Consider the following 18,719-nt stretch of genomic DNA (forward strand, 5'->3'; position numbering starts at 1 on the left):
GGCAATCAACTTTATTATATATATTGTTGATTGGTTACTACGTTTACAGACTTCTGTACAATATAGAACATAGTATTGTGGTTTGCAGTACTATCAACACATTGTAAGGCCTGGCCAATCAAGGTGAGAATTGCAGACTTATATTGTCGTTTCCTACTTATTATTGTCGTTTTTACAACAGGAAAAGGTGGGCTCAGTCAGTCAGTAAAGCTCTAAAACTTCACTATGATACTGCAAATGCACTAGAAGCGCCAGTAAAATATACGATTGGGGAGTCTTTTGCTTTCCTTGACGAGCCAAAGTGCCTTAGTCTGTACACACCAGACATAGCATCCTTTGGTATTTCCCATTCTATCTTAGCCAAGCTGTACAAGCCACTTTCATCCAATTTGTATTTAAAGAACAAGCTGAAATCATCATCATCATAAGCTGGAATCCACCCCTTTCCTTGAATAAGAGTCTCTACAACAGCAAACGTTCCTTCTGTCAAGAGATCATAGCTTGGGTTGGCACTCCAAAATGTTGCATGGGGTTTCTCCCCTCTGTTAAAGAAGCCACTCTTTGGTACTTTTATGTCCTCTTTCATATCACCAAAGCTCACTCCTGAGGGAGGTGAATCCCCAAATGGTCCCAGCACGGGTCGACGCAGGACAGCGGAAAGATCAGGTGGCGAGGGACCCTTGGTGATAGTTTGTCCGGTAGCCATTGCTTTGGCTAATTTCTTAAACTCTTGGAGATATGCTGACAAGGTATGAGGACCATAGAGAGTTGAAGAAGCCTGCAAATTTGATTGTGTATTGATCAGTTCATGTTAAGTGTCTCTGATTGGTTTATCAAACTAAAAGCTAGAAGCTGAGTTAGTTAAGTATTTAGTTATAACAGCTAATTAAATAGTACAGCGGATTTGTCCTTCTTTAGGAAAAAAATAATGCATACTGTTATGTGCTGCAAATTTTTGGACAAAATTTGGTCCACATGTTGGTGTAATACTGATATTCTAGTAGATTTTGACTAAGGGTATACGAACAATGCCTTGGATGTATGTGGCTGAAGTGATTAACTGTCAGTCCACTGAACCAAGTAGTAATTCTTTTAAGTGTTCTTTATTGTTACTTCATCTCTTATTTGTGATATACTACTGTGATTACAGGAACCAGAGCTTATCTTAACAGATCAAATAGGTATAATTAGTTGCTAATGAGTACTACTTATTACTTATATGAGTATTAAGTACCTCATATCGTTGTTGCGTGTATTCTTCAAAAGTAGCTATGTATTGTGAATAAGTGTTTGACAAACCAGCTATAACAACATGTGCGTCGTCTTTAAATTCACCACCACCAAAGCTTATAAGTGTCTCCTTAACTGCTTCTCTAAGCCGTCGCCCGGCCATTGTGGTAAACTCTGCAAGTTCCAGCAGTAGCTTAGAAAAAATATAACATTAATGGCAGGAAAATCATGCTTAAATTATGTTATAATAAGAAACTAACCTCCTGGAACAGCAAGTATGATCAGCTTTCCCAACCTCAGCATTTGAATTGGAATAATCGCAGGCTGCATTTATATCCATTATTAATATTGAACTCTTTGCCGATTGATTTTGAGATGAAACATGGCATTAAAATCTAATTTCAAACAAATGTCGGGTCCAAAATAATAATAATAATAAGTCAAAAGAGAGAGTCTCTAGAGATCTGATTATATATTAAGTTAGAGTTGAGTATGTATGTAGATTAGTCTTACCGCCCATGCATAAGGGTCAAACATTTCACCAGTGTCGAGCAAAACTGGCTTAGGCTTTTGGCAGTCCACTTGAAATTGGCTTGGTTTTTTCAGTATGTCCCTTTCTTTTCTCCACTTCTCACTTATCTATAGTTTTCAGGGAAAAAAGAAATAGCACCAAAACGTTTTGTAGTTGAATACAATGAAAAAGTAATGAAGAGAAGAGATTATATATATATATATATATATATATATATGTATGGTGACCGACCTCTTTATCACCTTGTTGAAAGCCAGGGAAACCAGGTCCATCAGTAGTTCCAGCAGCAAAACCTGGTCCAAGAGCAGCAGGGCACGTGTGCACTACATTGTTGTTATCTAACTCAACCTCAATATTAGTGAAATTAAGATACACATGACGATAATCAATCTTCCCAGTCAGTTGTTCTGTAGCAGAGGTAAATAGATCAACGGCCTTTTGAAACTGTGTCTCCCCTATGATCTTCGTGCTCAGAATTTCATCTGGATACCTGTTACGTGAACACAATAACATAAAACATGAAAAGCCAAGAATCCTTTATATTTGTATGTTGTTATGTATTAGAATGTACACGTGAAAAATGTGTGAGCAACATTTGTCTATGACTACTCCACTCAAAACAAAACAACATATTTAATACAAGAATGTTGCTATTTTAAACTTCATGCTAACAACATATTTATTAGACTTGATATTAGATTACACTAATAATATCGGTTCATATAGTATTAGTTAGGTATCTTATAAAAAGTACCCTCACCATTAATCTTAATATGAATTAATATTTTCCTATACTACCACAAATAATTTTCTTAAATAGCGTCTATCAAAAGAGTTGACTTATATTGTAAAAACGCAAAAAATTTCAACGTCAGTTAAACATTGTACGCCCTCATTTTCCACGGGCTATTAGAAAGTTGAGATATGGCATAGTTATATCAACCATGTGGCCGAAGCTGCTGTTATCAGGTCCTACCTCTTAAGCTCGAGGTATCCAAAAGTTTATTAAGATTACTAAGGAGCCGAGTCAGAGGTATGAAGACCGCGGGTTAAGAAGGCATCCTGCTCGAGGCACGGGCCTGAGTTGGAAGCTGTGACCCTTTATAAAATCAACCACGCAATGTAAATGTGCATATATCAGACATCACGTGTCTGATATATCCCTGAATTATCGGACACTCAGTATAAACGTGCGTGTTCAGGCACCCATGACTGGGTTGGGCCGTGCGGCCCATTATCCCTCTTACCTATTGATTAGACTACACTTCATTTATCAGGTTTTAGGAATTAATCATGAATGTCACAGAAGTGACATGATGGGTAAGGAGGTCACGGGATGACCCCCTTGCCAACCCTCAGGTGTCCTCTCCTATAAATATGGAGACCCTGAGAGCTGTAAGGGGTTGGATTCTATGGTGTAAAGAAATACCCTGTAAAGAATACCAGAAATATAGCAATAATATTGGCTGGTGGAGTAGAATGATTTTAACCTTTGAACCACCTAAAAAAATATTCGTATCATTAGTTCATTTTAAGATTATTCATCTGTTTCGGTTCATTACTTAGCACTAATCTCATTATCTTATTTTCTTAATTACCTGTTGGCGAAAAACTGCGTCAACAAATATTTTACACAATTACATTCTTTTTCTATTTTGAAAGAGTATTGTTATTTGACATCTTAAAGTGTCGAACAACATACGAAGTGATAACTCATAATTGGTTAGCGATATCTGATATTGAATTATACAAATAGCGATATGCCACTTTTTGTGGTGTTGGACACAAGCAGTGCCCTTAGCAATTCTCTTTTGAAATGGTAATTGAATGACACCATAGACAATATAATATTGTGAAGAAGGTGCTACAGAGTACGTACCCGGGTCCACGGCCCAAACAAAGTTGGTTATCGCCATTACAAGAGGAGTGATTAAAATCACAAGGTTGTCCAGTGTCACTACAAAAAGCTCCCAAAACATTTGGTGTCACATCTCCTACATTGGACTGGCAAAAAGCTCCCACAAACAGCGACCCGTTGTTTTTTCTCACCTTGAACCCTTGGCTTGTCGTTTGACCGCAAAGCTTTCCTCCCGTGGCTTTGATTCTTTGCGCTCTCTCAACTATTAATTCACCAATATCTTATATATGTTTAGCCATGAAAAAAATCAAACAACAATTCAGAATTCGGCAAATAAAGAGAAAAAGGTCATTACTTAATTTGCTCACTAATTATAATATCATTACCTGGGGTGGTAGAGGAGGAGTTGATTGGTGGTGATGAAGCGAACCAGTCCTCGAAGAACCTGGCAGCAGCGCCCTTGTTGTCGCCACTTATAAGCCTGTTGTTTTTGGTCATTGAGGTTCCGTGCGTGGCAAACCAGCTGAAGCTTCCGAGGCTCTTACCGCTTGTGCTGTCTACAAACTTCAAAAGCGTCATTAAGCTATCGACGTTGCTTTGGTATCGAGCTCTCTCCTCCTCTGGATTTAGCAGATACGCACTTGGGCTCCTGCTTATTCCTCCGTTTTCCACATCCCCTGTATGAAGAATTTTTAGTGTTGGAATCACATTGTTATGTTCTATTTAAAAAAAAGGACACAAAATTTATCATAGTTCACTTTGCATAAAAATAACAACAACTCGTAAAAATGTAGAGCATTTGGCGAAATAGTCCTAATCACTTTGCATGTTATAGATATATTTTTTTTTTGAACAAAAACTTATCAAAAGAAACATTTTGCAGAGTAACATTTAAAGGAATTTATTTTCACTAATTATTTTAAAACTGTGGCCGAACAAACATTTAACTTTAGCGGGACGGTTTATTTAAATCGATATTAAATAATAAAAATATACACAATATAGTAAAATCTTAACAAAAAAAATCAATTTTTAATTCATTTTATTGTGCATTACTTGACATTCGTGCATGTAATTACATATATTTATAAAAAAAGAAATAAAATCTTGTTATATTGGTCCAGGCAACTAACTTCTAACTGTTTTCGTTAAGTTTGTTGGTTCTATTTCTTTACTTGTAATACTTTGCTATATAAGTTTGTAATACTTTAGCTTTTTAACTGGTCGTGAAAAAGAACAAGTTTTATTCTCTAAAATTGTAACATCTTGAGTGGAATAGAGACAAGAGTGTTGTAAGGGTGTAAAGAGAATTGTATAAAGAAAGAATCAATAATAGTGGTTGTCCCTGGGATGTAGACTAGTAGCATTTTTTGCTCTAGTTCGAACCAAGTAAATTTTGGTGTGTTGTTTCTTGTTATTTTGTTATTCTTTGTTTTACTGTTATTTGGTTGATCAATTTTTTTGGTCTTTAAATTTGTATCTTGATTAAAGCTTCTGTTTTGTGGTGTTCTTTCTGATATACTGGGCACAAAAAATTGGTGCGGTGAGTGTGGAGCTGGCCTGTGATGGCTTCCGCCAAGTATGAGGTTGAGAAATTCACTGGACAAAACGATTTCGGATTATGGCGATTAAAGATGAGGGCTCTACTGGTTCAACAGGGTCTACTTAAAGCTCTTTCTGGGGAAGATCGTCTCGATAAGTCTTTGGAGGAAAAAGATAAGAAAGCTCTGTTAGAGAAGGCTCACAGTACAATTATCTTAAGTCTCAGTGACAAAGTTCTCAGATAAGTCTCTAAGGAGAAGACAGCAGCAAGGATTTGGACAAAGCTTGAAGGCTTGTACATGACTAAATCCCTGGTAAATCGTCTATATCTCAAGCAAGCTTTGTATTCTTTTAAGATGCAAGAAAACAAACCTGATGATGAACAATTGGATGTGTTTGATACATTGATTCTTGATTTAGAGAATATTGATGTTTCAATAGATGATGAAGATCAAGCATTACTTCTACTATGTTCTTTACCAAAGACTTACTCACATTTTAAAGAAACTCTTTTGTTTGGAAGAGAGTCTCTGTCACTTGATGAGGTACAGGCTGCTTTAAACTCAAAAGAATTGAACGAAAGAAATGAGCCAAAGTCTTCTGTTAATGGTGAAGGACTTACAATGAGAGGAAGAACATTCAAGAAAGATAACAAGTCAGAAAGGAGACGATCAAAGTCACATTCAAGAAATGGGGATTATAGAAATGGTTCAGATTACAAAAATGGTGGAAATGCACCCAATATCAGATGCTACTATTGTCGGAAGGTTGGTCATACACAGACGTTCTGTCTTGACAGACAAAAGGGTAGTTCGAACTATGAAAAATCAAAAGAATCAGGAGGAGATGTTGCCATGTTTTCGGATGGATATGAATCTGCTGAAGCTCTAATGGTGTCAAGTAATAATTTTGAAACATAATGGATAATGGACTCTGGTTGCTCATTTCATATGACACCAAACAAATCATGTTTTGAAGATTTTTGTGATAAGGAAGGAGGATCTGTTTTACTTGGTAATAATAAGTCTTGTAAAATTGCTGGAGTAGGTACAATTCGATTCAAGTTCCATGATGGAGTAGAAAGAATTTTACAAGAAGTTAGATATGTTCATGATTTAAAAAGGAATTTAATATCTCTTCGGGAGCTAGACAAGAAAGGATACTCGTTTAAAGGTGAGAATGGTATTCTGAAAGTTATTAGAGGATCTATGGTAGTCATGAGAGGACTTAAGAAAAATGGGCTTTATTTTTTGGAAGGTGATGTTATAATCAAGTCTGTTGCATCTGTCTCAGATAAAGTTCAATCCAAATCTGATTTATGGCATATGAGGTTGGGACATGTGAGTGAAAGAGGTCTTATTGAATTGGGAAAATAGGGTCTGCTATGTGGTGACAAAGTGGAAAAACAAAGATTTTGTGAACACTGTGTTTTTGGAAAGTCCTGTAGAGTCAAGTTCAATGTTGGGCAACAAAGTACTAAAGGCACCCTTGATTATGTTCATTCAGACTTGTGGGGATCATCAAGAACTATTTCCCATTCAAGTGCTAGATACTTTATGACTATCGTAGATGACTACTCAAGGAAACTCTGGATTTTCATCTTGAAAACTAAGGATGAAGCCTTTGAAAATTTCAAGAATTTGAAAACTCTCATTGAGAACCAAACAGAAGAAAGGTTAAGAGATTCCGTACTAACAATGGACTTGAATTTTGTGATAACATGTTCAATGACTACTGTAAAGCTAATGGAATAGCAGGACACAAGACAGTTGCTCGTACTCCTCAACAAAACGGATTAGCTGAAAGATTCAACAGAACTATACTTGAGCGTGTGAGATGCATGTTGTTAAGTGCTAATCTACCAAAAATATTCTGGGCAGAAGCTGTGATGACAGCAAGTTTTCTGATTAATAGATGTCCCTCTACAACTCTCAACATGAAAACACCTAAGGAGGTTTGGTCTGGTCATCCACCGAATTTGGAAATGCTCAAAGTTTTTGGGTGTGTTGCTTATGTACACGTTAGGCAGGAAAAACTAGAGCCTCGAGCTTTAAAGTGCATGTTTATTGGGTACCCAAGTGGAGTGAAGGCCTATAAACTTTGGTGTTTGGAACAAGGGTATAAAATATGTATTATAAGTCGTGATGTTGTGTTTAATGAGTCAGAGATGGCATATAAAACCAGAGAAAATGTGCAAGGTGAAAGTAGCCAACAGAAAATTAAATCAGATGCTGAGAGATATGAAGTTGAGGTGGAACATCATGAAAAGCCTGAACATGATCAAGTTGGGAATTGGCTTCTTGAAGAGGAAGATCAAATTGAAGAACAATCAGTTTAATCACAACCTGAAGAGGATGACTACATGCTCGCACGTGACAGAACTAAGAGGAAAATTAAAGCTCCTGAGAGATTTGGTTATGCAGATTTAATGGCCTTCTAATTAGTGATAGCAAGTGAAGTCCTTGATGATGAACCTAAGAGTTTTAAAACTGCTATTGCTTGTAAGGACGGAAAAAAATGGCTTACAGCCATGGATGAGGAGATGAAATCTCTATATGAAAATAATACATGGAGTTTAGTAAAAAGGCCTACTGGTTCTAGATTGGTAAGCTGTAAGTGGATTTTCAAGATTAAAGAAGGAATTCCTGGGGTTGAAAAAGGCAGATTCAAGGCTAGGCTTGTTGCTCGTGGATTCATACAAAGGGAAGGCATTGATTTCAATGATGTTTTTTCTCCAGTTGTGAAGCACAGATCTATAAGGATCCTTTTGGCTAAGGTGGCAAATTTTGATCTCGAGCTTGAGCAATTGGATGTAAAAACGACATTTTTGTATGGAGATCTTGATGAAACAATTCTTATGACTCAGCCTGAGGGATTTGTGGTCAAAGGAAAGGAAGATTATGTGTGCAAGTTAAATAAGTCATTATATGGCTTAAAGCAATCTCTGAGACAATGGAACAAGCGTTTTGATCAATTCATGACTCGAATCAAGTTCAAAAGAAGTAAGTTTGATAATTGTGTTTACTTCAAGTTTATCTGTGAAAGTATGTTTGTAATTTTACTCTTATACGTTGATGATATACTATTGACAAGTAATGACAAAAGTGAAATTGAAAGGATTAAAGGTGAGCTGAAAAATGAGTTTCAAATGAAGGATTTGGGTGCTACGAAAAGGATTTTGGGTATCGACATTAAGAGAAACAAAAGTAAAAGGCTGTTGTATTATTCACAAGAGTCTTATTTGAGAAAGCTCCTTGATAGGTTTGGGATGTCTATTGCCAAGCCTGTAACTATTATATATTAATATAATGTTTGATTGATTAAATAAGTGTTACAAAAAGTGATTATTTAATCTAGTGGAGGAATGTTATATTATTTCATATAATATAATATTAGATTAAATAATGTGACAAAATGTGATTTGTCACACCTTGTAACATATTATTGAGAGTCACAAAATTGGGCACATGTGTGTGCCCAAATGTGACATATTTTGGAGTTACAAAATCAGTTACAAATTTGTAACTCCCAAATATTACCCAATAATGTGTATATTATATGTTACACATTTGAGATTGGATTTCATAAAGCCATTATGAAATATGGCTGTTGGAGATATGATTTTAACCCCAATAATGTGTTTTGGGAGTTACAAAATAATTTGGGAGGGTTTGGAACCGTTTGGAAAAACAACACATTTTCAAGTGCTGAAAATGGGCTGTGGCCGCGGCCATAGGTGCATTTCAGGCCAAATTTTCAGTTTTTTCCAAATGTGTTGAACGGTTCTAAAAACTCAAATAACTCCCAAATCTCAATTTTACTTCCATATTAATCCAATTAAACATTGGTAACAGCCATGGGGGTTGGTGGAATTTGAAATCCAAAGGGTGTCTCAAACTCTATAAATAGGAGTCTAATGCTCACTTGTATGATACACCATTTTTCATCCACAAAGCACTTGGCTGAAAAATACACCTTGAGGCTTGATTATTCCAGAGAGTTATTTCCTTGAGAGATCCCTTAGTGCTTAGAGAATATGGGGAAATAAGCTTTTGGTCAAAAGGTCTTGAACCTTGTTCAAGTTGGTGATCCCACTACTCTACACTTTGGTTGTGTGAGAGTTTCTTTGTGTTTTCATTCTTTTGATCTTGTTGATCTTATTTACTTGTATTATTATTGTTTTGAGTTTGTAATCTTCTTCTCCTACATCTTTCTAGTTACTTGTATTTTGAGCAATTGAGTTGTAATATTTATTTAATCAATTACCTTGTCTATTGTATTTTTGCATAGAGTTGTATTTTTTGTTTTTCCACTTTTCCATTGAGAAATAAAATAATATTATCTAACAATCAAAAGCTTATTTTTCTCTTTGTTTCAATGGAAGGGGAGACCATCAAAATCATGAACCAAGACCTAGTGAGGTTGGATAGGTTTGATGGATCCAATTTCACTAGGTGACAAGACAAGGTGAAATTCCTTTTGACAACACTCAAGATAGCCTACATCCTTGAGTCATCCTTGGCACCTATAGCCGAGCCATCCAACAAAGACACTCCCGAAGAGGTGGAGAAAATAAGGAAGAGAGAAGAGGACAACCTTCTTTGTAGGGGTCATATTCTTAATGCCTTATCCGATAGGCTATATGATCTCTATACCAATACCAAATCCGCGAAGGAGATTTGGGATGCCTTGGAGAGTAAGTACAAGGCTGAGGAAGAAGGTACAAGAAAATTCTTAATTTCTCAATATTTTGAATTTTCTTTCATTGATGGGAAAACTCTTTTACCTCAAATTCATGAGTTACAAGTGATTGTGAACAAGTTGAAAGTTCTCAAGATTGAGCTTCCCGAGGCCTTCCAAGTTGGTGCAATAGTGGAAAAATTACCACCAACTTGGAGGAGCTATAGGAAAAGAATCCTCCATAAGAATGAGGATTACACTTTGGAAGAGATCCAAAAACACATTAGAATTGAAGAGGAATCGAGAATAAGAGACAAGGATGTGAATGAGTCTAAAGATGAGACTTCCAAGGCCAATGCGGTTTCACACAAGCATCCAAAGGGCAACAACAACAACAAAATGGGTAGCGGGAACCCTTTAGGTCCAAAGAAAGATCATGGACAATTCAAAGACATGAGAGGTCATTGTTTTGTTTGTGGAAAACCCGGGCACTATGCTAGAGTGTGTAGGTACCGAAAGGACCCACATAAAAATGAGGTAAATGCTATAGAAAAGGAAGAAGAGATCCTAGCATGATTACCATGTTTATGTGCCTTATTGGGAAAATTGTTATTTTGTAATAAAGCTTGTACTCTTGAAAGCTATCAACAAAATTAAAGTATTATTCTATGATGATTCTTTATTTTGCTATGAGACATTAATAAAGTTTCAAAATGAACTTGTTAAAATAATAGGTAAGTGTGTACACCTATTGTTTCAAAATGTGATTATTTGTTTGAGAAATTCTCACATTACACTTGTGTTCGCATTTTATTTTGTGAAATATATAAAAGAAAGCAACCAAGTGAAAGTTACTTTCAAATAAGTGTGTCTTGCTTTAGCAAGTAAATGAATCAAGATAAACATTGAGGTTTTTTTATCTTGATCCATTGAGTGTTTATCATGAAGCTTAAGGACTCATGATGAACTTTGAGAATCTTAGGTCTAGATTTATCTTGGAGGATAAATGACTTATTAGAAATGAAGATGTTTCTATTTTAAAGTGATATTTTATTATCACTATATGAGAAATGTGGGGGTGATGCTCCAAAGTTAATCAATTTATTTTGTTGTTAATTAATTGATTAATTTGGTCATTCTATCAAATAGGTGATTTGGAATTCCACATTCTAAATCACATTCGCTATATATAGATTGGATAAATCCAGACATGCTTGGTGTCTAAAGTTACTTTTTGTAATATTTTGATTCAAGAAGGAATCAATTTAAAACATAAAGGAGAATTTTAGAAACAAAGAGGTTTCTAGAATTAATATTCAAATGTTTATCTTGGATATTAAACTATAAAATTGTGGGGGTGTTGACTATGGTCAAAATCACTATTTTAAAGGGGTAACTATTTTAATCAAACTATGGCTAGCAACAAAGTTTGAATAAAATAATGGGAGTGTCTAAGTATGCATACATGAGAAAAGAAATGATTCAAATGGAATCATTTCTACATTTCAAGGGGTGGGACTTAGATTCCCTAAAGAGATTCACGGTTGATGGTAACCTATCTTAATACTAGTAAGCAAACTAGTATTAGGTTCAATAGGTAATAACAAGTCAATCAAGTGAATAGATAGTAGTACTCAAATTTTGTCCCATCTGAGATATGAGTACTAGTGTGTTACCAAAATGAGGGTTAAAACCGAAATGATTTTTAATAGAACTCAGTCTTGAAAAGACAAGTATTTTAGGGTAACAAAATACTGTAAGAGTTCTACCTATATAGACCTAGGGGTGGTGCCGCCCGTCATGAGAATTGGGAGTCATTCTCAAAAAAAGTCTATGAATGGAATGTGCACATGGCTATTAACGGTGCAAAAGCGAGACATTGAGGTCTCAAGTGAACATAACAAAGGTGTGTGTATTATCACCGGTTTGTTATCAAGAGATAGTGGTTCAATGCTTCGGCAACCAAAATTTCAACAAACTTTGTGATAATTACACTAAGGTAAAATTCAAGTCAAAAGACATTTTACTTTATGCACCAATGCAAAGGTTTCTATAGAGAATGATTATTTAATCAAGTGTGGGAATATTATATATTAATATAATGTTTGATTGATTAAATAAGTGTTACAAAAAGTGATTATTTAATCTAGTGGGGGAATGTTATACTATTTCATATAATATAATATTAGATTAAATAATGTGACAAAATGTGATTTGTCACACATTGTAACATATTATTGAGAGTCACAAAATTGGACACATGTGTGTGTCCAAATGTGACATATTTTGGAGTTACAAAATCAGTTACAAATTTGTAACTCTCAAATATTACCCAATAATGTGTATATTATATGTTACACATTTGAGATTGGATTTCATAAAGCCATTATGAAATATGGATGTTGGAGATATGATTTTAACCCCAATAATGTGTTTTGGGAGTTACAAAATCATTTGGGAGGGTTTGGAACCGTTTGGAAAAACAACACATTTTCAAGTGCTGAAAATGGGTTGTGGTTGCGGCCACTAAATGATGGTAGCCGCGGCCTGGGGACAAAGAGTAGTGGCCGCGGCCACTGATGTCCCTGGCCGCAGCCATAGGTGCATTTCAGGCCAAATTTTCAGTTTTTTCCAAATGTGTTGAATGGTTCTAAAAACCCAAATAACTCACAAATCTCAATTTTAATTCCATATTAATCCAATTAAACATTGGTAACAGTCATGGGGGTTGGTGGAATTTGAAATCCAAAGGGTGTCTTAAACTCTATAAATAGGAGCCTAATGCTCACTTGTATGATACACCATTTTTCATCCACAAAGCACTTGGCTGAAAAATACACATTGAGACTTGATTATTCCAGAGAGTTATTTCCTTGAGAGATCCCTTAGTGCTTAGAGAATAGGGGGAAATAAGCTTTTGGACAAAGGTCTTGAACCTTGTTCAAGTTGGTGATCCCCACTACTCTACACTTTGGTTGTGTGAGAGTTTCTTTGTGTTTTCATTCTTTTGATCTTGTTGATCTTATTTACTTGTACTATTATTGTTTTGAGTTTGTAATCTTCTTCTCCTACATCTTCTAGTTACTTGTATTTTGAGCAATTGAGTTGTAATATTTATTTAATCAATTACCTTGTCTATTGTATTTTTGCATGAGTTGTATTTTTTGTTTTTCCACTTTTCCATTAAGCAATAAAATAATATTCTCTAACAGTAACTGTACCTTTATCTCAACAATTCAAGCTCAGTTTTGAACAAAGTCCTAAAACACATGAAGAGGGAGTCTATATGGATGATATTCCATATGCAAATGCAGTAGGATCCTTGATGTATGTAATGGTGTGTACTTGGCCCGATATTGCTTATGCCGTGAGTATAGTGAGCCGTTCCATGTCAAATCCTAGTAAAATTCATTGGCATGCTCTAAAATGGATTTTAAGGTACATCAAAGGCACTCTAGGGAGAAGTTTGGTTTATGGTGGAACTGTTGAAGGTCAAAAAGGGACAGCAATAATAAAAGGTTTTGTCGACTCCGATTATGTCGGGTGCTTAAATACAAGAAAATCTCTGTCTGGCTATGTGTTTACTGCATTTGGCACAACAATTAGTTGGAAAGAAGGTTGTAGCCCTGTCCACCACAGAGGCTGAATACATTGCTCTCACTGAGGCGATTAAAGAAGTTATGTGGCTTGAAGGTATTGCTAAGGAACTGAAGCTACAGAATGATGTCATTACTATTCCCTGTGATAACCAAAGTGCTATACACTTGTCTAAAAATCAAGTGTACCATGAAAGAACAAAACATGTAGATATCAAACTACATTTTGTGAGAGAAGTTATTGCTCAAGGTTTGGTGAAAGTTAAGAAGATTCCTACTGAACATAATCCATCTGATATGATTACTAAAGTACCTCCAGGCAGCAAGTTTTATCACTGCTTGGATCTCATTCAATTACAAGATGGATAGGCCCTACGAGGCTATTTGGGCAGTCACTAGTTCAAGTTTAGTTTCTGAACCAAGGTGGAAGTTTGTTATATTGGTCCAGAAAACTAACTTCTAACTGTTTCTGTGAAGTTTGTTGGTTCTATTTCTTTACTTGTAATACTTTGCTATATAAGTTTGTATTACTTTAGTTTTTTAACTGGTTGTGAAAAAGAACAAGTTTTAGTCTCTAAAATTGTAACATCTTGAGAGGAACAGAAACAAGAGTGTTGTAAAGGTTGTAAAGAGAATTGTATAAAGAAAGAATCAATAATAGTGGCCGCCCCTTTGATGTAGACTAGTAGCAATTTTTGCTCTAGTTCAAACCAAGTAAATTTTGGTGTGTTGTTTCCTGTTATTTTGTTATTCTTTGTTTTACTGTTATTTGTTTGATCAATTTTTTTGGTCTTTAAATTTGTATCTTGATTAAAGCTTCTGTTTTGTGGTGTTCTTTCTTATATACTTGGCACAACAAATCTCTACTTCTAAAACAATGTAAGTCTTACAAAAAAAAAAACTATATATTATGTTTTTTATTCGAAAAGTTCAAATGAGGAGATTAAGATTACATGGAAGAAAATTAGAACAAATTTTACTCTCTAAACAATGTCAGACTTTGTATGTAATATTAAATATTATTTAAAGCTAACAATTAACAACAATAAATGTTCTAGCTTGGATGGTTGTGCTAATTTAAAAATATTTTATTAATAATAATAAAGATTTTGGCATGGAACATGATCATTATGTCAAAGTATTAATTGTTATATATTAGTTTTAATTAAAAATATATATATTAATTAATTAAAATACATATATTTTTAATTTTTTTTTTTTTTAACTCGAGGCGGCTGCCCACCTCGTCTCTATATGAGTCTGCTCCCTGATTCTAAAAATATCGTACTATAATTCTGTTTATTTTTTTCTTTTGGCAAAACGAACAGAATAGAGTTTTCAATAGTTGGAGTTCTGCGTAGAAGAACATTTGTAAAGCAAAAGAAATTAAAAGATAAAAGACAAACATTAAATAATTCGATGAAGAAAAAACTAGTTGTCCTAAGTTGAAATATTCAAAAGAGTTTGTATAAATAACACTAGAAAAATAAACTCATAAATTATTACCTTGGTTGATGAAAATTGAACCTGGTTTGAGGTTTTCATGAGCCTGAACAAGGCTCTGCTCAATTGCATTGACAATAGCATCAAATGATTGTTGTACAAAACCTAGAGATGTAACAGAGTAAACCACATACTGCAAATAACCCCCTGGCCCTGAGTGTGTGTGAATACCACTAATTGCCACATTTTCTTCTGTGTATAAACTTCCATACCTGTTACAGTACAACCTCAAAAATTAGAAAATGTTATACAACCAAAGTGATTATGGCTATTTTGCCAAATGCTCTATATTTTTATGCCCTATAGAAAATGTTTATTTCCACGCTTATAAAAAAATTAGTCACAGGTGCAACAACATGTTTGAATTTAGTTTTTGGTACTGTAAACTATTCGAAATTTTGTGAAAATTTGTAAGATACTCTAAATAGTTACAATATACATGATCATAAAAAAATTTGCACCGAAAACTATATATTCACAGGTCAAGAACAATAAAAGTCTCACCAATAGAACTTAAAGTGAAGACCCTTCTCTATATATTTAACCAAAGTAATAATAACTTATCATTTTATATGTATATGTATAGTTGTATACCTTGATTTGAGTTTGTCCAGTAGTTTAATGGTGACGAGTTGTGAAGCCATTCCAGAGTCAAGATTAACAAAAGCAAACCTGGAACCCTGAGAATCCTCATCGGCCACTATGAAAGTCCTGGCACGTAGTCGAAAATGGACACCAGCGGTAGTTTGCTCAATGTTAGCATAGCCCATCATGTTGACCCCAGCAGCAGGACCAGTCATGTCGTAGCTCCCAACTCCAATCAAGTATTCCCCATTACACACCCTTATCAGACTATTATTCACAGACCAAATTATAGCACTACTCACAAGTAGTGAGAAAAGAGATGAGTAGAGGTACTGGTAGTGTATTCTCAGTCCTCTCATGGCTTCAAAATTGAGTACGTACTTACATAATTACGTGTGTGTATATATATATGTATGTATATGTATTTGAATTCTGGGATGTTTAGGATTCTTCTTTCCTACAAAATATTCCATGGGTTATAGCTACCTTTGGTCTTGGAATTGTCTTTGGTTTGAGTTGGCACAAGAGCATCTTCACTTGGTTGTTCCGAAGGTGAGAGAGATTGACGAGGTTTTTTCTTGTCCTTTATTTTGAATATTTATACGTTTAACCGCCAAACTGAATCCAAACAAAACATTATTAACAATTCGGTGTTTGGTCAGATTAATATTCTTGTTTAAGTTCCAACCAAAAAAAATATATATTATTGTTTAAAGTAATTAATGTAATGATCTAGTAACATTTTATTTGACCATCATCGTTATAATTAGTATATGTCTTTATTTATTTTTTTCTATTTAAATATCTACACACTACTTACAAGAAACAATACTTTTTGCGATGCATTTCATGAGAGGTGTCGCAAAAATTTGTATCTTTCATGACGTCTCTCACAAAATGTATTGCAAAAAGTTCTAACATTTTTTTGAAGAAGCACACATTTAAGGCGTTACAAAATAACTTTTTGCAACGATTTTTGTGATAGGTGTCACAAAAAGTGTTTCATTCACGACACTTTTTAAAAAACGTAGTGTGAAAAATTCTAACAATTTTTGTTTAAAAGTCTACATTCAACGACGCATTAAAAGCATCACAAAATGATAAGATTTTTAGGAGAAAATCTTCTCACCAAATATTTGGAGACTAATGACGATGAATTACAAAATTTGTCACCAAATTTCCAAACAAAATGTCTTTGTCGAATGGCGTCACCAAAATTATGAACGAAAATATAAATATGATAAGGTGTTTATAATTCTTTTTTATATGTATAAATACGACTCAATTAAGGTAGACTTTTTTAGGGAGCATATGTGGTAAGGTAGACTTTTTTACTATACTGGTACGCTATTACTTTGTTTTCAGCACGTGGGTAAGTTATGATCTTAGTTTTTTTTTTATATAATAGTGTTCGTTGTAGTCATAGAGAATCTCTCGTATGTTATTTGAAAAATCTGAATAATTTATTATGCCAAAATCATGATTCTAATTTTTTTTTTTGTCGTAGCAGTACTACAATACTATCCAGACTTTTTATTTGAATTTTGTTTTTAATACAATAAATTATCCAAATTTTCTAAAAAATTTACAAGAGATTCGCTACGACTGACTACAATAAATATCATCAATAAAAAAAATAAGGTCATAACTTATCCACATATATGAAACTGGATAATATTGTACCCGTAAGATAAAAATAGCATGCCCTATATACCACACGCTTCCTATACTTTATCAACCATTACAAAAATGCTCTTTCAACTTTATTTTTTTAATCAAATTAATTTAATTTTAATAAGCCACTAATATATTTTGATTTTTTTACATGAAATTATTTTTATACTACTACCAGAAAAAAAAAAAAAAAAAGGTTTTAAGGACTCTTTTATGAGTCCTTAAAATATTTTTAGGACATTTTACTACGAATCCTTAAAGTCAGTGCCCTAAAAACTCAGGTTTTAAGGACAATTTTCGTGAGTCCTAAAAACTAGTTTTTAAGAGCACTCTCGCGAGTCCTAAAAACTTGTATACATTCAAGCATTTTATTAAAAAGAAAAAATATTTAAATAAAAATTGAGTTTTTTATATAATATATTACTTTTAAAAAATAAATTTTATTATAAAACTGTTTGAAGACATTTATTTTTTTTAAGTAATTAATGTAATGCTTCTTAAACATTTTAAAAGGAAGTTATTTTTCTAAATAAATAATTTACTAAAACAATTTTAGAATAAAATTTAATTTAACAAAATAATATTTTAAAAATATTTAAAAAAAATTATAAAATATAAAAATAATTCCAAATAAATATAGAGTATTATTGTCTTATTAAATTTAATTTTGACTAAAAACAAATTCAATAGTATTTTATCTAATAACTGGTAGAACATATATCTGTAATTTAATATTATTAAAATTACCAAAGGGTAAATAGTATTTAAGTATAAAACAATAAAGTAAAATAACAGGATTATATTTTTGCTGTGAAAGAACCAATGTCATGTGATTAGTAAAATTCTTTCACTGCACTGTGAGGAGACGATATTAAATTACGCCCATAAAGAAGCAAGTCACATCTCACTATTTGCTACAATCCTAAATTAATATTTAGATACAGCTATTTTGATTTTTTATTATAATTTACCACTATTTTTAAAGTTTGGTTTGTACCATTTTTAGTTGATTCTACCTATTTTCCATATTTTCTTTAGGCTTATAAGTTACGTATATATAATTTTCTGATAAATCGTTTTAAAAATTAAAATAAAATAAAAAATTATAGCTTTTTCTTTTTAAAATAAGAAAAGTATTTTTAGTTTTTAGCTGTGCTAGCAAGATTATTAATTAGATCAATTTATCCTCTAATCATTTTTAATAGCAGATTATATATACCTCTATTTTGTTTGGCCGCTATATAATTTATTTGCTTATAATTTTTTTTTTTTGAAGTTAAAAAATGTCAATATTATAACTTTACGAGTTTTGTTCATAAATTTAGATCTGTACTTTTTTTAATTATGTGTATTTCTTTATTTGTACATATTCAGCTGATTTATAAATAATTTTGTTACCTTATTTGGAAAAAAATATATTTCTTTTTTTTTCTTTTTTTTTAATAATCGAAAACAAATATCAACTTGAAGATTCCAAATTCAATTATTTTGCTAAAAATGGCCACTATTTGAAGTTATG

At 33.4% G+C, this 18,719-nt stretch overlaps 1 protein-coding gene across 1 annotated transcript; it reads right to left on the reverse strand.

The window, feature by feature from the left end:
• Nucleotides 1-5: 5 nt before the first annotated feature.
• On the reverse strand, nt 6-15,885 carry LOC133806727 (neutral ceramidase 2-like). The gene is made up of 9 exons (XM_062244819.1): nt 15,536-15,885; nt 14,945-15,153; nt 4,007-4,297; nt 3,642-3,882; nt 1,994-2,252; nt 1,744-1,869; nt 1,491-1,554; nt 1,235-1,404; nt 6-778 (listed from the first exon to the last, which is right to left on the reverse strand). The coding sequence occupies exons 1-9, from the start codon at nt 15,883-15,885 to the stop codon at nt 224-226; spliced, it is 2,265 nt and encodes a 754-aa protein (XP_062100803.1). The 3' UTR covers nt 6-223.
• Nucleotides 15,886-18,719: the final 2,834 nt, after the last annotated feature.

This window comes from Humulus lupulus, chromosome X (genome assembly GCF_963169125.1).
Source record: "Humulus lupulus chromosome X, drHumLupu1.1, whole genome shotgun sequence".
Classification (NCBI taxonomy): Eukaryota; Viridiplantae; Streptophyta; class Magnoliopsida; order Rosales; family Cannabaceae; genus Humulus; species Humulus lupulus.

What these genes read in the sequence shown, in the direction of transcription:
- LOC133806727 (XM_062244819.1), bottom strand. Translation starts at nt 15,885, where the DNA reads ATGAGAGGACTGAGAATACACTACCAGTACCTCTACTCATCTCTTTTC. An exon ending in CTGGACAAACTCAAATCAAG is followed by an intron (nt 15,154 to 15,535) that starts GTATACAACTAT and finishes GTACTGTAACAG; the next exon opens with GTATGGAAGTTTATACACAG. An exon ending in TTCAATTTTCATCAACCAAG is followed by an intron (nt 4,298 to 14,944) that starts GTAATAATTTAT and finishes TTCTTCATACAG; the next exon opens with GGGATGTGGAAAACGGAGGA.